The 21,137-nt window shown below is 51.7% G+C and overlaps 1 protein-coding gene and 2 long non-coding RNA genes across 5 annotated transcripts in view; 2 read left to right on the forward strand and 1 right to left on the reverse strand.

The window, feature by feature from the left end:
• The window catches only part of SHANK3 (SH3 and multiple ankyrin repeat domains 3), a 171,965-nt gene that overhangs the window by 25,380 nt on the left and 125,448 nt on the right, over window positions 1-21,137 (forward strand). For all 3 annotated transcript variants that reach the window (XM_056509804.1, XM_056509825.1, XM_056509816.1), the window contains exons 3-4: window positions 5,383-5,749; window positions 20,672-20,875. In XM_056509804.1, the coding sequence (XP_056365779.1) occupies window positions 5,492-5,749; window positions 20,672-20,875 (462 nt within the window). In that variant the 5' untranslated portion in view covers window positions 5,383-5,491. The remainder of the gene's footprint in view (window positions 1-5,382; window positions 5,750-20,671; window positions 20,876-21,137) is intronic.
• On the reverse strand, window positions 321-888 carry LOC130262577 (uncharacterized). The gene is made up of 3 exons (XR_008842132.1): window positions 818-888; window positions 516-703; window positions 321-441 (listed from the first exon to the last, which is right to left on the reverse strand). It is a non-coding gene; the product is annotated as an uncharacterized LOC130262577 (long non-coding RNA).
• Window positions 10,436-12,281, forward strand: LOC130262578 (uncharacterized). The gene is made up of 2 exons (XR_008842133.1): window positions 10,436-10,850; window positions 10,896-12,281. It is a non-coding gene; the product is annotated as an uncharacterized LOC130262578 (long non-coding RNA).

Consider the following 21,137-nt stretch of genomic DNA (forward strand, 5'->3'; position numbering starts at 1 on the left):
CCAAATCTGTCCTGTCCCCCAATCTGTCCTGTCCCCAAACCCTGTCCCATTCCCAATCCTTCATCCTGTCCCCCAATCTGTCCTGTCCCCCAAACCTGTGCCCTGTCCCAAAATCTGTCCTGTCCCCAAACCTCCTTCCTGTACTCAAATCCCTGTCCTCTCCCCAAATCCCTGTCCTGTCCCCAAATCCCTGTCCCATCCCCAATCCTTCTTCCTGTCCCCAAATCTGTGTCCTGCCCCGTCCCCAAATCTGTGTCCTATCCCAAATCCTCTCTCCTGTCCCCCAAATCTGTGTCCTGTCCCCCAATTCTCTCTCCTGTCCCCAATTCTCTCTCCTGTCCCCAATTCTCTCTCCTGTCCCCAAATCCCTGTCCCATTCCCAATTCTTCTTCCTGTCCCCAAACCTGTGACCACTCCCCAATCCCTGTTCTGTCCCCAAATCTATCCTGTCCCCAAACCTTCTTCCTGTCCCCCAAATCCTTGCCCTGTCCCCAAATCCTGTCCTGTCTCCAAACCTTCTTCCTGTCCCCCAAATCCCTGTCCTGTCCCCAAATCTGTGTCCTGTCCCCAATTCTTTCTCCTGTCCCCAATCCCTATCCTGTCCCCAAATCTTCCTGTCCCCCAAATCTGTGTCCTGTCCCCAGTTCTCTCTCCTGTCCCCAAATCCCTGTCCCATCCCCAATCCTTCTTCCTGTCTCCAAACCTGTGACCACTCCCCAATCCCTGTCCTTGTCCCCAAACCTTCTTCCTGTCCCCCAAATCTGTGTTCTGTCCCCAAATCTGTGTCCTGTCCCCAACCCCTGCCCTGTCCCCAAACCTGTGACCTCTCCCCAATCCCTGTCCTGTCCCCAAATCTGTGTCCTGTCCCCAAAATCTGTGTCCTGTCCCCAAATCTCTGTCTTGTCCCCAAACCTCCTTCCTGTACTCAAATCTCTGTCCTGTCCCCAAATCCCTGTCCCATTCCTAATCCTTCTTCCTGTCCCCAAACCTGTGACCACTCCCCAATCCCTGTCCTCTCCCCAAACCTTCTTCCTGTCTCCCAAATCCCTGTCCTGTCCCCAAATCCTGTCCTGTCCCCAAACCTCCTTCCTGTCCCCAAACCTGTGTCCTGTCCCCACCCCTGTCCTGTCCCCAGTTCTCTCTCCTGTCCCCAAATCCCTGTCCCATTCCCAATCCTTCTTCCTGTCCCCCAAATCTGTGTTCTGTCCCCAAATCTGTGTCCTGTCCCCAACCCCTGCCCTGTCCCCAAACCTGTGACCTCTCCCCAATCCCTCTCCTGGCCCCAAATCTGTGTCCTGTCCCCAATTCTCTCTCCTGTCCCCAAACCTGTGACCTCTCCCCAATCCCTGTCCTGTCCCCAAATCTGTCCTGTCCCCACCTCTATCTTGTCCCCAATTCTCTCTCCTGTCCCCAAACCTGTGACCACTCCCCAAACCCCGTCCTGTCCCCAAATCTATCCTGTCCCCAAACCTTCTTCCTGTCCCCAAATTCTGTCCTGTCCCCAAATCTGTGACCTCTCCCCAATCCCTCCCCTGTCCCCAAACCTGTGTCCTGTCCCCAAGCCCTACCCTGTCCCCAGGCCTCTCTCCAGGGGCTGCCACAGCCGGGAATTTTGGGATTTTGTGGCACCAAACCCTGGGATCGTCCCGGCAGGGCTGGGCAGGGAATGTTAATCCCAGAAAACCGGGAATGTTCATCCTGGAAATCAGGAGCTCGAGCCTGACCTCATTTCAGCTTCCCAGCATCTGCAGGAGCTGCGGGAAAGAGGGAGAGGGAAAAATCCCGAAAGGATGGAGGAACGGGAGCCAGGGAATGGCTTCCCACTGGAAACGGGGAGATTGGGGTGGGAATTTGGGAATTCCCAGAGGATCCCTGGGAATGTCCGAGGAAAGGTTGGAGCAGCCTGGGATGGTGGGGCTGGAATGGGATGGGATTCAATGTCCCTTCCCACCCGAACCGTTCCGAGATTTTGGGATTTTGGAACGCTCCAAATTCATCCCGAGGGATTTTTATGGAAAATTTGGGATAGAAAAGAGAGGAAAAGGGGAGACCCTTCATGGTGTCCCGGGATTCCAAGTGGAACCCGCGGATCCATCAATTTCTTGGATCCAGTCTCAGGCAGGGAGAGCTGGGAAGGGAAAGATCCAGGAAAATCTTGGAGCACATTCCAGAGGCTCTAGGAGAGCTGGAATTTTGGAAAGGCGTGGAGGGATAGGAGCCAGGGAATGGCTGGGAAAGGAGAGAATGGGGTGGGAATTTGGGCTGGAATTCCCAGAGAATCCCTGGAATGTCCAAGAGAAGTTTGGGATAATGGGAAGTGTCCCTGCGTGGGGGCGCTGGGTGGTTTTTAATGTCCCGTCCCAAATAATTCCATCAATCCCAAAAAAAAAAAAATAAAAATAATCCCAGAATTCTTCCCACGGGATGTCTGGAATTCCGAGCCCCCTCAGCCTTTCCCTGATTGGGATTTCAGGAGTGTCCCTGAATGTCCCGGACGTTTGGGGACACCGATGTCCCCTCAAGGGGGTGACACTCGCCCGCTCCCTTCGCGGGTGTCCCCTGGAAAAGCGGGAGAGGGAAAATCGATGGAATTACCCGGCAGGCGCTGGGGACACTGCGGGGACACTGCGGGGACACTGCGGGGACACTGCGGCCACCCGCGGGCGATCGATGTCCCCGCGCTGTCCCCGCGCTGTCCCCGTGTCCAGGGAGGACAATCCCGATCCTTCCCCTTTTCCTGCTCCTTGTCCTTGTCCCTTCTCCCTGTCCCTGTCCCTGTTCCTGTCCCTTCTCCCTTCACCTGCTCCAAACCCTCCCCAAAAATCCCCCCCCAAAAATCCTCAAAAATCCCCCCAAAAATAAAAATAAAAAAAAATATCCCTCAATAATCCCTCAAAAAAAATCCCAAAATGCCCTCCACCAAAGTCCCCCAAAAATCTCCCCAAAATCCCCCAAAATTCTCTAAAAGGCAAAAAAAAACCCCTAAAAAAATGCCCTAAAAAGCTTCCCAAAATGCACTCAAAAAAATTCCCAAAGTTCCCCCAATAATTAAAAAGTCCCCCAAAAAAATCCTCAAAATGCGCCAAAAAATCTCCCAACCCCCCAAAAAAATCCGTTAAAAAAAAACAAACCCAAAATGCACCCCAAAAAATCCCCCAAAAAATAAAATAAAAAAAAAAACCTCGCTAAAAATCAAAAAAATACACCAAAACCAATTCCCCTAACCCCCCAAAATCTCAAAAAATCCCTTTTAAAAAAAACCCAAATGAACCCCAAAAAAAATCCACAACCCTCCCAAAAATCCCCCAAAATAAAAAAATTCCCCCCAAAATCTGAAAAAATGAACAAAAAAATTCCCCGTAAATCCCCCAAAAATCCTTTAAAGAATCCCTCAAAATACTCCAAAAAAATTCCCCCAAACCCCAAAAAAAAAAAAAAAAATCCTCTCAAAATCCCCGAAAATCCCTTAAAACCCCGCAAAATGCACAAAAACAAAAACAAACAAAAATATCCCAATAAAATCCTAATAAAATCCCAATAAAATCCCAATAAAATCCCAAAAAATCCTTTCCATGTCTCCCCGCCCCGCTGCCGTTTTCCCAGAGTTCTCCCAACTGGATTCCCAGAGGGTGAAAAAAAAAAAAAAAGTGGAATTTTTTTAAAATTCCATGAGCAGAAAAGTCGATTTGAGGAGGGAAAATGACTCCGCAAAACGGAATTTGGGGAATTATTCCGCTGAGGAATTTTTTCCAACCTTTCCCAGCCGGGGCCTTAAAATTATTGGGAATTAATGAGGGATGGAAAAAAGCAAAACAAAATCAGGAAAAATCCCGGGGATCGCCATCTGGAGCAATTAATTTGTGGGATAACGAGGTGGAGAGAGGGGGGAAAAACGGGAATAAATCAAATTCAGGATTTGGGAAAGGAGTGAGGAGAATTAGGGATGGCATTGGGGGCAGAGATCCAGAGGGATCCAAAAGGTTTTCCCGTGGTTTTCCCTTTTTATCCCGATTTTTCTCCCTCCCAAGTGCGTTTTCCCACGTGGAATTTTGGGGTTTTGCTGCTCTTTGTCCTCGTCCCTTTGTGGGGCTGGATGGATCCTGCTGGGAGAATTCCAGGGAATTTCTGGGGAGATTCCCGGTGAAAAGTGGGGTTGATCCCAAAAAAAAAAAAAAAAAAAAAAAAAAAAAAAAAAAAAAAAAAAAAAAAAATCCCGGGAATGAGCCCTGCTGGGGAGAATTCCATGAAATTCCTGGCGAGATTCCAGGTGCAGAGTGGGGCTGATCCCGGGAATGGATCCCACTGGGGGAATTCCATGAAATTCCTTTAGGAAATTCCAGGTGAAAAATGGGGTTGATCCCAGAAAATTCCCAGGAATGGGCCCTGCTGGGAGAATTCCATGGAATTCCTGAGGAGATTCCATGCAGGAGCAAGGCTGGATTCCCAAATTCCCTTTTTGGGGTCCCTTTAGGGGATGGATCCTGCTGGGAGAATTCCAGGGAATTCCTGGAGAGATTCCACTTGGGAATCCCAGAAAACTCCTGGGAATGGGGGAATTTGTGGGATCCAGGGGATTGGAATTTCCAATTGAAATTCCTCCCGGATTTCCCCTGAGGAATGTCCCTTCCTGGGGGGGATATTCCAGAGGGTCCTTTTGGGAATGTCCATGTTCATCCCGGGGATCCTTTCCCAGATTTCTCCTGAGGAATGGTCACTTTTTTGGGACGATCCCTGCTGGGGGAATTTGTGGGATCCTGTGGGAATATCCATGGGGAAAGTGGGAATTTAGTTCTGGACTTTTCCTAAGGAATGTCCCTTCCTGGGGGGGATATTCCAGAGGGTCCTTTTGGAAATGTCCGTGTCCATCCTGGGGGCTTTTCCCAGGGGATGATCCCAGCTGGGGATAGGAATTCCAGGAGTCCTTTCCCAGATTTCTCCATCCTGGGGGGATATTCCAGAGGGTCCCTGTGGAGGTGTCCCTGCACATTCCAGGAGTCCCTTCCCAGATTTCCCCCGAGTAAACAGCCCTTCCTGGAGGGGGATATTCCAGAGGGTCCTTTTGGGAATGTCCATGTCCATCCAAGTGGATCTCTTCCCAAATTTCCCGGGAGGAACAGCCCCTCCTGGGGGGATATTCCAGAGGGTCCCTGTGGAGGTGTCCCTGCACATTCCATGAGTCCCTTCCCAGATTTCCCGGGAGGAACAGCCCCTCCTGGGGGAGCATTCCCGACCACCCTATGGAATACCCCCCTCCACCCCGCACTCCCCCTCCCCGCGTCCCCTCCCGCCCCATCCCGGGGCTCCCTCTCCATGTCCCCACGCACCTCCCGGGACTCGCCATGCCTCTCCTCCGCGTCTCTGAGCCCCGCCGTGTCCCCGCAGGGCCCCGGGCGGGCGCTGAGCGCGGCCCCGGCGCGGTGCGGCCCCGGAGCCGGTGCGGGAGCGGCTGCGGGAGCAGCGGGTGCGGGGCGCCCGCCGCGGCGCACGGAGCATGCCTCTGAGCCCCGCGGGCAGCAAGCATGAGAGCCCCGAGTCGCCGCCGCCGGAGCCGCCAGCCGAGCGCCAGCCCCGAGCCACGGTCAGCGGCGGGGAGCCGAACCCCGGCCTGCGGGAGGAGCCGCGCCTGGAGCCCGCACGGGGGGGACCCGCAGGGCCCCGCTCGCCCAAGCTGGCGGCACCGGCGCGCATGGAGGAGCCCGCGCCCGGCGCCATCGTGGTGCGCATCGGCATCCCCGACCTGCAGCAGACGGTGAGCGAGGGATGGGGAGGGAGGAGGGAGGGAGGAGGGAGGGAGTGAGCCCCGAGCGGCCGCCGCCGAGCCGGGATGCGCAGCGGGACCGGGATCGCCGCCGAGCCGGGATGCGCAGCGGGACCGGGATGCGCAGCGGGACCGGGATGCGCAGCGCAAACCGCACCGGGAGCGCCACCGCCACCCGCCCGCGCCGGGATGCGCAGCTCAGAGCGGTCCCAACCCGCACCCGAAACGGCCCCGAACCGCCCCGGGATGCGCAGCGGGACCGGGACCGCCGCCGAGCCGGGATGCGGAGCTCAGAGCGGTCCCGACCCACACCCGGAACGGCCCCGAACCGCCCCGGGATGCGGAGCTCAGAGCGGTCCCGACCCGCACCCGGAACGGCCCCGAACAGCCCCGGGATGCGGAGCTCAGAGCGGTCCCGACCCGCACCCAGACTCGCATCCGGACCGGCCCTTACCGTCACTCAGACCGGTCCCGATCCGTTCCCTGATCCTCACCCGGACCGGTCCCGATCCTAACCCGGATCCGCACTCGGACCGGTCCCGATCCTAACCCGGATCCGCACCCGGACCGGTCCCGATCCGTTCCCTGATCCTCACCCGGACCGGTCCCGATCCTAACCCGGATCCGCACCCGGACCGGTCTCGATCCGGTCCCTGATCCTCACCCGGACAAGTCCGATCCTAACCCGGATCCTCACCCGGACAAGTCCGATCCTAACCCGGATCCGCACCCGGACCGGTCCCGATCCTAACCCGGATCCGCACCCGGTTCGGTGCCGCACCGGGACTGGCTGCGAGCCGCGTCCCGGCCCCGCTCCCGGCCCCGCTCCCGTCGGCACCGGGAAACTTCTCCCCTCCACGGGCCGGCAGGGACGGGTCCCCTCGGCCCGGGGTCCCCACGGCCCCACTCCTCGGTGTCCCCATCCCGGTGCTCCAGTCTCAGTGCTGGACACTGGAATGGGGGAGATGGACACTGGAATGGGGGAGATGGACACTGGAATGGTGTGGGGTTGATGAACACTGGAAAGGTGTGGGGTTGATGAACACTGGAAAGGTGTGGGGTTGATGGACACTGGAAAGGTGTGGGGTTGATGGACACTGGAATGAGGGTGGTGGACACTGGAATGGGAGGTCATGTGCCAGTGCCATAGGTGAGTTGTGCCAGAGTGACCCCCAGGAGTGACCCCCAGATGTCCAGGACTGACCCCCAGGAGCCCAGAAGTGGTCCCCAAGATTCCAGGACTAACTCCCAGGAGCCAGGAGTGAAGTCCAGGAGTGACCCCAGGAGTGACCCCGGAGTGACCCAGGAGGGCAGTGCCTGCTGGGGGCTCAGTGTGACCACGAGTGGCCACCAGGGTGGCACCACACCAGGGTGGCACCAGGGGCAGCAGGGACCGGGATCCAGGAGCCTGGAATTCCCTGAAATTGGGGGATTTGTAGGGAATGAAAAGCAGGAAAAGCTGCAGGGCTGCGGTAATGGAGCCTAATTAGCAGCTGTCATTAACGGAGTGTCTTGGGGCTGGAGGTGGCAATGACGAGGTGACAATGACGAGGTGACAATGACGAGGTGACAATGCCAGGTGGCAATGCCAGGTGACAGACTTGGGGTGAGCAGAGGGCACTGAGGGGAGTCAGAGCCGCTTGGACAGAAAAATTCTATTTTGGGGCCTGGCATGGGGTCCCCACGGGGACAGCGGGGTGGTGGCGCTGGGGACACAGGGCCTGGCAGAGGGCAGTGACACTGGGGACACCGAGGCTGTGGTCAGGGACACTGGGGACACCCAGGCTGTGGTCAGTGGCACAGGGGACACTGAGCCTGTCATCAGTGGCACAGGGGACACCAAGGCTGTGGTCAGTGACACTGGGGACACCCAGGGACACCCAGGCTGTGCTCAATGACACTGGGGACATCGAGGCTGTGGTCAGTGGCACTGGGGACATCGAGCTGGCTGAGGATGGTGGCACTGGGGACACTGAGGCTGTGGTCAGTGACACTGGGCTGTGGTCAGTGGCACTGGGGACACCCAGGCTGTGGTCAGTGGCACTGGGGACACCGAGGCTGTGGCTGGTGGCACTGGGGACACTGAGGCTGTGGTCAGGGACACTGGGGACACCGAGCTGGCTGAGGATGGTGACATTGGGGTCACCCAGGTTGTGGTCAGTGGCACTGGGGACACCCAGGCTGTGGTCAGGGACACTGGGGACACTGAGGCTGTGGTCAGTGACACTGGGGACACTGAGGCTGTGGTCAGTGACACTGGGCTGTGGTCAGTGACGCTGGGGACACCGAGCTGGCTGAGAATGGTGGCACTGGGGTCACCCAGGTTGTGGTCAGTGACCGTGGGGACACCCAGGTTGTGGCTGGTGGCCCTGGGGACACCGAGCTGGCTGAGGATGGTGGCACGGGGGACACTGGGCTGGTCAGTGGCATGGGGGACACTGAGCTGTGGTCAGTGGCACTGGGGACACTGGTCTGGTTAAGGCCACAGTGTCACTGTGGTCAGTACCACTGGGGACACCAAGTCTGTGGCTGGTGGCACTGGGGACACAGAGCTGGCTGAGGATGGTGACACTGAGGACACTGAGCTGTGGTCAGTGACACTGGGGACACTGGGCCTGTGGTCAGTGACACTGGGGACACTGAGCCTGTTATCAGTGGCACAGGGGACAATGGGCTGTGGTCAGTGGCACTGGGGACACTGAGACTGTTATCAGTGGCACAGGGGACACTGAGGCTGTGGTCAGTGACACTGGGGACACCGAGCTGGCTGAGAATGGTGGCACTGGGGACACTGGGCTGGTCAGTGACACTGGGGACACTGAGCTGGCTGAAGATGGTGACACTGGGGACACTGAGGCTATGGTCAGTGACACTGGGCTGTGGTCAGTGACGCTGGGGACTCATAGGCTGTGGTCAGTGATACTGGGCTGGTCAATGCCACAATGTCACTGTGGTCAGTGACACTGGGGACACTGGGCTGTGGCTGGTGGCACTGGGACAGCAGGCTGTGGTCAGCAGCACAGGGGACACTGAGCCTGTGGTCAGTGATACTGGGGACACTGGTCTGGTCAAGGCCACAGTGTCACTGTGGTCAGTACCACTGGGGACACCCAGGCTGTAGCTGGTGGCACTGGGGACACCGAGCTGGCTGAGGATGGTGACACTGGAGACACTGAGCCTGTGGTCAGTGATACTGGGGACACTGAGCCTGTCATCAGTGGCACAGGGGACACTGAGCTCTGGTCAGTGACAATGGGGACACCCAGACTGTGGCTGGTGGCACGGGGGACACTGGGCTGGTCAGTGGCACTGGGGACACTGGGCTGTGGTCAGTGGCACAGGGGACACGGGGCTGGCTGAGGATGGTGACCCTGGGGACACATCCCAGAGGTGCCTCTGGATCCAGATCTGGCCCTGGCTCCTCATCCCAGAGATTCCTCCGGAGCTCTGGATCCGTGGCCGATGTCCCAGCGGCTTTCCCAGGACAGCTCTGCCGGGAATTCTTTGGGATCAGCAGTTTTCCAACCCAGACCCATCTCCATCCCAGAATTCCTGGAGCTGGGAATTCTTTGGGATCAGCAGTTTTCCTGCCCCAATCAGACTCCATCCCAGAATTCCTGGAGCTGGGAATTCTTTGGGATCAGCAGTTTTCCTGCCCCAATCCGACTCCATCCCAGAATTCCTGGAGCTGGGAATTCTTTGGGATCAGCAGTTTTCCTGCCCCAATCCAACTCCATCCCGGCATTCCTGGAGCTGGGAATTCTTTGGGATCAGCAGTTTTCCTGCCCCAATCCAACTCCATCCCAGAATTCCTGGAGCTGGGAATTCTTTGGGATCAGCAGTTTTCCTGCCCCAATCCGACTCCATCCCAGCATTCCCGAGGTCAGGGCTCCAGCTGGGAAAAGCTCAGTTTATGGAATTCCCATATTTTATCCCGGAGCTTCCAGAAGTTTTCCAGCCCTCCTGGAATTGTCTCCATCCCTCTTTGAGAATCCCAAATCCTTGGAATTCCTTGCAAGTGCTGGAATTCCCAGCTGCAAATCTCCCCCCAGTTTTTCTGGGAATAAAAAACCTTTTCCTTCTGCACATCCCGGTTTTTATCACCTGCACCTGAGCCAGGGAAGAGGAGTTAAATTTCCCGCACCTGGAAAATCCTGGGAGAGCTCCTCCAGGGAGCTGCAATTCCCAAAACCTCGGGAATTGTTCACAGCACTCGGCACTACAGAGAAAATTTGGGATGATGCCGTCGGGTCCCTGCTGGGAATGTTGGGAATGTTTTGTGTGGAGGCAAGAGTTGGATTTAGAGATCCTGGGTGAGTTTTCCAGCTTGGAATATTCTGGAATTCCATGGGAATGGGGCTGTGGGAAATGAGGAATTTTGGGGTCTTTCCTCCTTTTTTTCTCCTTCTCTTTCCCTTCCCTCTCCCTTGGGATATTCCTAGTGTCCTGTGGGGTGATGGGATCCAAATTCCCAGTTTTCCCACTTGGATTGTGGAGGCAGGAGGTCAGGAATGTCCTGGGGGTCTGGAATGTTCTGGAATGTCCTGAGGTGTCCAAGTAGAAGGTCTGGATCATCCTGGGGTGTCCAGAGGGTCTGGAATTTTCTGGAATGTCCAGAGGTGTCTGAGCAGGGGGTCTGGAATGTCCTGGAATGTCCTGAGGTATCCAGGGGGTCTGGAATATTCTGAGGTGCCAGGAAGGTCGGGAAGCTGTGGGGTGTCCCATTGATCCCAGGCAGAATTCCAGGGAATCCATGGAATGTCCCACTGATCCCAGTGCAGGATTCCAGAGAATCCATGGAATGTTCCACTGATACCAGCACAGGATTCCATGGAATGTCCCACTGATCCCAGTGCAGGATTCCCATGGAATCCATGGAATGTTCCACTGATACCAGCACAGGATTCCATGGAATGTCCCACTGATCCCAGTGCAGGATTCCATGGAATGTCCCACTGATCCCAGGCAGAATTCCAGGGAATCCATGGAATGTCCCACTGATCCCAGTGTGAGATTCCCATGGAATCCATGGAATGTCCCACTGATCCCAGGCAGAATTCCAGGGAATCCATGGAATGTCCCAATGATCCCAGTGCAGGATTCCCAGGGAATCCATGGAATGTTCCACTGATCCCAGTGCAGGATTCCAGGGAATCCATGGAATGTCCCACTGATCCCAGTGCAGGATTCCATGGAATCCATGGAATGTTCCACTGATACCAGTGCAGGATTCCATGGAATGTTCCATTGATCCCAGTGCAGAATTCCAGGGAATTCCAGCCATGATCCAGGATCTGGGCTCAGGTATTCCCGATCCTGGAGCTTTTCCATAGGGCAGGGAATCGATTTCCTTGGATACCCTGAGCCCCTGAGATTCCCAAACCTGCCATTCTTTGGAATTGGAGAACTTGGCTCATCCCTCCTCCCTCCCCCTGAGCTGGGAACGGGATCCTGGGAAAAGGAGGATTCAGAAATCCCTCTGGATCCTCTGGATCCTGCTGGAGCTTCCCTGTCCCATCCCGGAGCCGCGGATTTTTCGGGAAGAGCCATTCCCGCCTCCGGCTGCTCCGTGGGAAGGGCGCTGGAGACCCGGGATAAAATTATCCCAAACCTCCCACGGGGTCCGAGATCGGAGCCGGATTTTAAGGAGACAGGAACACGCCCGAGCTCGGGTTGGTTCCTCCGGAATAATTTATGGATTAAATTAAATCCAATCGGAAAACTCATTCCCGAAAAAGTGGCAAATCCAGGAAAAATCCAGGGAATCTGCTGAGTTTTCCCCTGCTGGGATCCTGGAGGTGCTGGAGCAAAACTTGGGATCATCCCATGGGAATGGGCTCTGTGTGACCAGCAGCGGGTGGGATTCCAAAAGTTTTCCACTTGTTTTTCCCTCTGGAAGCAGGGAAAAAACTCATTCCAGGGAATCTTGGCACATCCCAGAAAAAAACCGGGATGGGGAGAGATGAGAGGCTCGGGAAGCTGCCAACATTCCCAGGGCTGGAATTTATGGGAACAGCTTGGAAAAGTCAGGGATGTGCAGCCAGGGAGGATTTTTCCAGAGTATTCCAAAGGTTTTCTTTCCGTGTTTTGTTCTGGCAACTCTTCCTCCTCCCTTTTAAATCATGGAAAAGCCGGAATTCCAATAAAATCCCAGTTGGATTTATCCGGGAGCAGCTCCCGGCATTGGACAGCCCGGGAGTGTCCCGCTGGAATTCCAGAGGTTTTTCCTGATGTTTCTCAGGATGTGTTGGGAGCTCCCAGCCCTGATCCCTCAATCCTTGGAATGCCAGAGTGGGAATTCCCGCAGGAATGTGGATTCCAAGGGTTGGGAATGCCTGGAAAAATGAGGGATGAGGGGTCGCTCCTCTTCCCACCAATCCCTCGCCTCTATCCCAAGGATTTTCCATTCCCGGTTTTCCCGGTCCTTATATCCCAAAATCCACCTCAATCCTGAAATTCCTCTCTCCTTTCTCCGCTGTCCAGGGGAACACTAAAAAAAAAAAAAAAAAAAAAAAAAGGAAAATCGGGAGAATTTGGGAAAAAAGGGAAAATCGGGATGTTGGGAATGACCCCTCGGGAACGGCCCCAAACTATTCCCAAACTTTTATTCCTTCCCTGCTTTTCCACTGCGGCAAAAAATCCTCGGATGTCGAGAATTCCAGTGGAATTTTCCCCCCACTTTTCAGGGAAAATCAAAGCACTTCCAAAGAGGCCGGGAGCTGCTTTTTGCTTGGAGCTTCCCATTGTTTTTCCATGGAAATGCGGCTCCTTTCAGATCCGTCGGATCCGTGAATGGAGCAGCTGCTCCGCTTTTTTCCCTCTTTCCCGTTTTTTTTTTTCCCTTTTCCCCATTTCCATTTTCCCTGCAGGTGCAGCTGCTGCCTGCGGATTTTTCCAGGCTTTTTGTGGCTTTTTTTTTTTTTTTTTTTTTTTTTTTTTTTTTTTTTTTTTTTTTGGGAGCTGTTTTTCCCATGGCAGCCCTTGGAGCATCCGGAGGGAGGATCCGGATGGAGCAGAGGGCGAGTGTCCCAAAAAGAACCGGTGGGAATCAAAGGAGTGATTCCCAAAAATCCCCTGGAAGAATCCAAGTGCTTTAACCATAAATCCCAGGATCGCTGAGCATGGAAAAGAATTCCAAAATCAAATCCAAGCTGGGCTGGATCACAATCCCAGAGTTTTGAGAGCCACATCCAGGAATTCCTTGGAATTCCTCCATGGATGGTGACTCCAAACCTCCCTGGGCAGCCCCTTCCAAGTTTTTCCCATCCCGTTTTTTCTTGAGCCCCATCCCGTTTTTTCTTGAGCCCCATCCCGTTTTTTTCTCGAGCCCCATCCCGTTTTTTTCTCGAGCCCCATCCCGTTTTTTTCCCGAGCCCCATCCCGTTTTTTTCCCGAGCCCCATCCCGTTTTTTTCCCGAGCCCCATCCCGTTTTTTTCCCGAGCCCCATCCCGTTTTTTTCCCGAGCCCCATCCCGTTTTTTTCCCGAGCCCCATCCCGTTTTTTTCCCGAGCCCCATCCCGTTTTTTTCCCGAGCCCCATCCCGTTTTTTTCCCGAGCCCCATCCCGTTTTTTTCCCGAGCCCCATCCCGTTTTTTTCCCGAGCCCCATCCCGTTTTTTTCCCGAGCCCCATCCCGGTTTTTCCCGAGCCCCATCCCGGTTTTTTCCCGAGCCCCATCCCGGTTTTTCCCGAGCCCCATCCCGTTTTTTTCCCGAGCCCCATCCCGTTTTTTTTCCCGAGCCCCATCCCGTTTTTTTTCCCGAGCCCCATCCCGTTTTTTTCCCGAGCCCCATCCCGGTTTTTCCCGAGCCCCATCCCGGTTTTTCCCGAGCCCCATCCCGGTTTTTCCCGAGCCCCATCCCGGTTTTTCTTGAGCCCCATCCCGGTTTTTCTTGAGCCCCATCCCGTTTTTTTCCCGAGCCCCATCCCGTTTTTTTTCCCGAGCCCCATCCCGTTTTTTTCCCGAGCCCCATCCCGGTTTTTCCCGAGCCCCATCCCGGTTTTTCTTGAGCCCCATCCCGGTTTTTCTTGAGCCCCATCCCGTTTTTTTTCCCGAGCCCCATCCCGTTTTTTTCCCGAGCCCCATCCCGTTTTTTTCCCGAGCCCCATCCCGGTTTTTCTTGAGCCCCATCCCGGTTTTTCTTGAGCCCCATCCCGGTTTTTCTTGAGCCCCATCCCGGTTTTTCTTGAGCCCCATCCCGGTTTTTCCCGAGCCCCATCCCGGTTTTTCTTGAGCCCCATCCCGGTTTTTCCCGAGCCCCATCCCGTTTTTTTTCCCGAGCCCCATCCCGTTTTTTTTCCCGAGCCCCATCCCGTTTTTTTTCCCGAGCCCCATCCCGTTTTTATTCCCGAGCCCCATCCCGTTTTTATTCCCGAGCCCCATCCCGTTTTTATTCCCGAGCCCCATCCCGTTTTTTTTCCCGAGCCCCATCCCGTTTTTTTTCCCGAGCCCCATCCCGTTTTTTTTCCCGAGCCCCATCCCGTTTTTTCTTGAGCCCCATCCCGTTTTTTCCAAGCCCTGATCCAGAGGAAACATTGGAAAGCTGCACTTCCACCACGTTTAAGCGACTTTTCCCCACCCCAAATCCAAACAATTCCATGGAAATTAATCCCATTTATCCCAAACAATCCCCCCAGAGCAGCAGAACTCAAAATATCCCAACAAAACCCCAAAATCCCGGGAATTGCCCCGGGGGCACAGTCGCCCTCCGTGAGCTCAATCAAACCGAGTGGATCGATGGGAATCCGAGCAATTCCCGGTTTTATCCGGGAAAAATCCGCCCGCGAGTCACCGGGGCCGCGGCGCATTCCCGATCCACGGATAAAAATCCAAGGAAAATCCGACTCGGATCAACCCATGACCGGCTCATTTTTAATTTAATACATTTCAAAGATTTTTACGACCAAAATTCGCTTTTTATTTTCCTCCCAAGCGGATTTGCCGGAACCGGATTCATCCATTGAAGCGATTTTCATGGAAAATGTCAATCCCATTTTTTCATTTTCCAGCGATTTTTTTTTTTTTTTTTTTTCGGGAAGAGCACATTCCGTGCTTAATAAAGAGGAATTTGGAGTTGTTTGAGGCGAGGGAAAAAATTGGCATGAAAAGAAAATTAACTGAGCACTTGGAAATATTCCTCAGCGCTAAAAAAATTGGGAATAACGGCTCCGAATTCCATCTGCTGGATCCCTTGGGAATGTGTGAGCAACCAAAGAGCTCCAGCACCCACCAGGAGGAGAAAAAAAAAGGGAATTTTTTTCCCAATAATTCCTTAAATTCAGGGTTTCTTGCGGCCATCAAAACCTTGGAGTTGGGGGTTCTCAAATTCTTGGAATTGCCAGAAATGGTGGGAATGGGAAAGGAAAAGAAATTCTTGGAAGTGTTCCAAGCTTTCTTTGGAAAGGGAATTCCTGCCCTGATTCCCACTGAGGATCTGTAGGTTCTGGGTAATTCCCACTGGGAATGACCTGGAGCTGGGAAAGGGCTGGAAAATTCCAGAGGGATTTGGGAATTCCTGGAAGACTCTGGAGGGATTTGGGAAAGGGCTGGAAAATTCCAGGGGGACTAATGGGATCATTCCCTTGGGATGCAGATGGGATTCCCAGAGGAGAGTGGGAATTGTCAAATTTTAGGAATGCCGAAGGATTTGGTCTGGATTTGCCATGGATATAAAAGTGGAAAGGAAAGGCTGGAATTCCATGTCCGTGGCCAGATTGTCCCGGCAGGAAACCATGGAAAAGGGGCGGGAATTATGGAATGGTGGGGATCCAAGAAAGAAGCTCCAGGAGAAGGTTTTGCACATTCCATGGGGAAGTTCTGGATCTTTGGGATAAGGAGGGGCTGGAGCGTGGCCAGGGAAGGGAAAGGAGCTGGGAAAGGCTGGAAAACTCCGGAGGGATTTGGGAATGGCTCTGGGACAGGATTTTTGGGATCATTTTTCCATGGGAAGGGCGCTCAGGGGCTGCCCAGGGAGGTTTGGAGTCGCCATCCCTGGAGGAATCCAAGGAATTCCTGGAATTCCACCCACGGCTCTGGTGGGGATCGGGCCCAGCTTGGATTGGTGACCTCGGAATTCTTTCCCAATCTCAGAATTCTGGGATTCTCCAAGAGTTCCCGGCTGCTGGAATCTCTGGAAATTCTCCCATTTTTTAATGGGATTAATTGCAGGATCGCTGCTCCAAGGAAACTGAGCTGGAGCTGGATCAGGCTCATTCCTCTCCCCTTTTCCATGGATTTTCCTTCTTTTCCCTCCTTTTCCTCCCCCACCCCACGCTATTCCCGGGAAATCCTTTTGGAATTTTGTTGCTTCATGGAAATAATTCCCAGGCCAAGTTTTCTCTCCCTGGCCGAGCTGGAATTTGTGGGAATTTTGACAAAACCCCAAGGAATTTTTGCTGAGTCTCCTGTGATTTCCTGGGAATATTTAATGGAATAATTCCCTGTGGGATCTGCTCTGGGATTTTATATCCTGCTTATTTCAAACTCCAGTTTTTTGGTGGATTCTCCCTGATTTTTGATTTCTTTGCTTTATCCCAGATCCCATCCCACCTCATTCTTACATTTTTTTTGTTATCCCTTTTCCAGCTTTTTCCATGGGGGATATCCATGAAAATTTTAATTAATTAATTCAAACCACCCAAAAATCGGATTAATTAATCCCTTCCCAGGCTCTAGGAATTTTGCTTTTCCATGGAAAAATTCCTTCAGCCGGGGTTTTAAACCTCATTTTTCCAGATGATCCCGGTTGGAATCAAACATTCCAGAGCCGCTTTTGTCCCGGATCTTTAATTATCCCGACATTCACGGGTCATTGATTAATTAATTAAATATGGTTGATTAATTAACCAATCAAATCCTCTGCCCTGCTCCCATCGGGGATCAATGGAAATCCCGGCTTTTTTTAATCCCCTTTTTTTTTTTTTTTTTTTTTTACGGAGCAGGAATATTTTTTCCCCTGGAAAAAGATTTGTGGGAGGTTTTATCAGGAATTCAGGAACGGTTTGGGTGGGGAAAGTCCTTAAAGAGCCTCAAATTCCAATGGGAATCTGGGGTGACCCAAGCCTGGATTTGGATAAAAATTCCCAAAAAAATAAAAAATTCAGAATCATCCAAGCCCACTTCTATTTGTTAACAGTAAATCAATTATTTATTAATTAATGATTTATTAATTTATCTTCCCTCCCCAATTCCTCCTTTTCCCTCCTTTCCCATCAAATCCCCTTTGGAATTCTATTGGTTTCAAATCCCGATTTTTGCATTCAACAAAAATCCCAGAATTTATTATTGATCTTTCACTGTTTATTCCCATTATTCCATAAAAAAAGTTGGGATTTCTATCCACACTGTTTGCAATCCTCATTTTCCCAAATTTATTTTGCACAGATGCAGCAAATCCTTGTTTTTCCTCGGCCAGTTTCGTGTTTTGCCGACTTTTTTTTTTTTTTTGTGCTGTCCCATCCTAAATAATCAGATCCTTGTTTTTTTTATGGGAAGCAGGAGAGAAAAAATTCCACAGGGATCCAAATGAATGAGCAGGATTTACATTTGGAATTAACAGAAGGAAAAAAAAAAAAATCCCAATTTTAACCGGATAAAACACGGATAGGAGGGAAAATTCCCCTTCTTGTTCCCTTTATTTCCCAGCTCAGAATTCCCAATTTTTCCTGGGAATCTGAGTGTGGAGCTGGAGGTTGGAATTTCCTGGGAGCAGCCCCTGGATGCGTTGGACCAATCCTGGCAGGATTGATCCGGAGGGGGGAGTGGTTGGATAAATTTATCAACATTCCCAGGATTTCTTTGGCTTGGAATTCAAACCTCCGGAGTGAAAAGCCATGGAAAACCGGGATACCCCATCCGTGGAAAACAGGGATAAATCCATGGGATTTTGTCCCCTTGGAAGATCTAGGGGGACACAGAGGGAGAACAAGGAAAAGATGGAGCAGCCGGTGGGAAAAGTTGGGAATTTTCGCTCCAGGATGGAGCAGCCGGTGAGTGCTGGAGTTTCCAACAAATTCCCGTCGGGAATTCCTGCCAGGAATTCCCACCGGGATTGGAGGGATGGAGAGGATGAGGAGGGAGGAATGATGTAAAATGATGTAATTCCAAGGGGTTATTCCATAGGGAAAAGGGATTTTTGGGAAGGAGCTGCAACACCTGAAGAACAACGAATGGATCGGGAATTTTCCATGGAAAACCGGGAAATCCGGCGGCTGGGAAAGAATTCCCGGGGAGGTTTAACTGTTGGATTTTCCTGGGAATGCAGCGGCCAAGTGGGTTTGGAATCTTGAATAGGATTGGATAGAAAGGATGGGATTGATCAGAATTCCAAGAAATTCCAGGATTTATTTGGATTTGATTGGAAGTTCCGGAGCGGCCTCTTCCAGAGGCTCCCGCTGGAGCTGAATTCCAAGAATTTCTGGAAGGGCTGGAGCGGCTCCAAGGGGAAGGGAAGGATCTTGGAATGGGAAAAAATTCCTGAGGATGAGTTGTGGGATTTTTGGGGAAAGAGCTGAGGGAAGGAGGGAGAACATCCCAAGGGGAAGGCGTTCAAAATCCGGGAAGGAATTTTGGGAAGAAGGAGATGTGGGGGCAAAGCCGCTGGATCCAGCAAATCCTGGTATTCCTGAGGAATTGGGGAAAATCCTGGAAAAATCTGGGAAAAAAATCCCAGAAAAATCCCAGAAAAATCCTGGAAAAGTGAGGCAAGGGCCGTGCTGGTGCTTCTTCCCAGGGAAAATTCCAACCTCGATCCGTTGGATCAGGAGGTGCCTGGGATGGGTTTTCCTGGGAATTGTGGTGTTTCCTTGGAATTCCAGACAGTTTTCCTGGTGTGATTCAGGATGGGAAAAATGGGAATCCGAGGGGAACCTTTATCCTGGAAAAGTGGTGGAGCAAATCCTATGGGAATCCAGGGTGGGAAGCAGGGAGAAAATTTTCTGGAAAAGCAGGTAACTGTTGTTCCTGGAAAAACCCTGGAAAAACCCTGGAAAAACCCTGGAAAAACCCTGGAAAAACCCTGGAAAAATCCTGGAAAAGCAAGGCAGGGGCCTCGCTGGTGCTGCTTCCCAAGGGAAAATTCCAGCCTCAATCCATTGGATCAGGAGCTGCCAGGGGTGGCCTGGGATGGTTTTTCCTGGAATTTTTGAGCTGTGCTTGGAATTCGGGATAGTTTTCCAAGTGGAGATCCTTTGTCCCAGAAAACTGACGGAGCAGATCCCATGGGAAGCCCTGGGCGGGATGGGGGGAGCAAATTCCTTGGAAACATTCCAAGGTTTTGGAGCCTTTGGGAATACCGGGATGGTCGGGGCTGCCAGGGCTGTGATAAAGTGGGAATTCCCTGATTTTTGGGTGGAATTTCGACCCGTGAATCACCGGATGGGATTTCAGGGTTGGGTTTTGTGGGATGACACAACACCCCAACGCCCTTCCCGACGGATCAGCCCCTGATTCACTGGAAAATCCCAAATCCTTTGTTTTTCTGGCTCCAAGAATTGCTGGAGCTCCAGGTGCTTCCTGGATCCTCCCTCCCACCCTTATCCCAGTTTTTTTTTTCTTTCTTCTCCCAGGGTGGAATTAACTCCTGGAAAGGCAGGACCAGAATTTTCCTCAGGAGATGATCTAAGCCCTTAACTCTCAACCCCCAAATCCTTCTTTTACCCTCTCCTCTGTGGATTCCCATTTTGTCCCCATTTCTTTATGGATTTCCCTTTGCAATTCCCAATGGGAATATCCAAATTTTTTAGTTTTAATTTTAAAAAATGAGGGAAAACTCTGGAATTCTTCAACCCCCAAACCCCAAATCCCTTTTACCCTCTCCTCAGTTGATTCCCATTTTGTCCTCATTTCTTTATGGATTTCCCTTTGTAATTCACAGTAGGAATATCCAAATTTTTTAGTTTCTAATTTTAAAAAATGAAGGAAAACTCTGGAATTATTCAACCCCCAAACCCCAAATCCCTCTGTTACCCTTTCCTCAGTGGATTCCCATTTTATCCCAATTTCTTTACAGATTTCCCTTTGGAATTCACAGCCCTAACATCCCATTTTTGGCTTTTAATAACTTTAAAAAACTCACAAAAACTCGGGAATCCCTTATTTCTCTCAATCCCCAAACCCCAAATCCCTTTTACCGTCTCCTCAGTGTATTCCCATTTTGTCCCTGTTTCTGTATGGATTTCCCTTTGGGATTCACAGTGTAACATCCCATTTTTGAGTTTTTGTAATTTTAATGAAACATGAAAACTCGGGAATCCCTCATTTCCCTCAACTCTCAACGCCCAAATCTCTTTTACGTTATCCTCAGTGGATTCCCATTTTGTCCCTGTTTGTTTATGGATTTCCCTTTGGAATTCACAGTGGGAGTGTCCCATTTTTTTTAGTTTTTAATTTAAAATAACGAGGGAAAACTCTGGAATTATTCAACCTCCTAACCCCAAATCCCTTTTACCCTCTCCTCAGTGGATTCCCATTTTGTCCCAATTTCTTTATGGATTTCCCTTTGGAATTCACAGTAGGAATATCCAAATTTTTTTCGTTTTTAATTCAAAAAAATGAGTGAAAACTCTGGAATTATTCAACCCCCAAACCCCAAATCCCTTTTACCCTCTCCTCAGTGGATTCCTATTTTGTCCCCATTCCTTTACGGATTTCCCTTTGCAATTCCCAATGGGAATATCCAATTTTCTTAGTTTTAATTTTAAAAAAACGAGTGAAAACACCGTAATTCTTCAACCCCCAAACCCCAAATCCCTCTGTTACACTCTCCTCAGCGGATTCCCATTTTGTCCCCATTTCTTTACCGATTTCCCTTTGCAATTCCCAATGTGAATACCCAATTTTTCAATTTCCAATTTAAAAAAAAAACGAATAAAACCACCGTAATTCCCCAACCCCGATTTCCCCTCTTTTTCCAGAAGTGTCTGCGGCTGAACCCCGACGTGCCGGTGTGGGTGTCCAAGCAGCGCGTCCTGTGCACGCTCAACCACAGCCTGAAGGATGTTCTCAACTACGGCCTGTTCCAGCCGCCCTTCAACGGCCGCGCCGGGAAGTTCCTGGACGAGGAGCGGCTGCTGCGGGAGTACCCGCTGAGCCCGCACACGCCCCTGCCCTACCTGGAGGTCCGAGAAATTTAATTCAATTATTTCGGGTTTTTTTAAAAAATTTAATTTAGATGAGGTTTGATTTTTACTGGACGTGTTTTAGTTTTTTTTAAGTTTTATTTTATTTTATTTTGTGTTATTTTAGTCTGTTTTATTTTAATTTCGTTCCATTCCATTCCATTTCATATTATTTAATTTCATTTCTATTAGTTCCATTTAATATTATTTTTTTAGACTATTTTATTTTATTTTCATTCCATTCCATTCCATTCCATTCCAT

This window comes from Oenanthe melanoleuca, chromosome 1A (assembly GCF_029582105.1).
Source record: "Oenanthe melanoleuca isolate GR-GAL-2019-014 chromosome 1A, OMel1.0, whole genome shotgun sequence".
Taxonomy (NCBI): Eukaryota; Metazoa; Chordata; class Aves; order Passeriformes; family Muscicapidae; genus Oenanthe; species Oenanthe melanoleuca.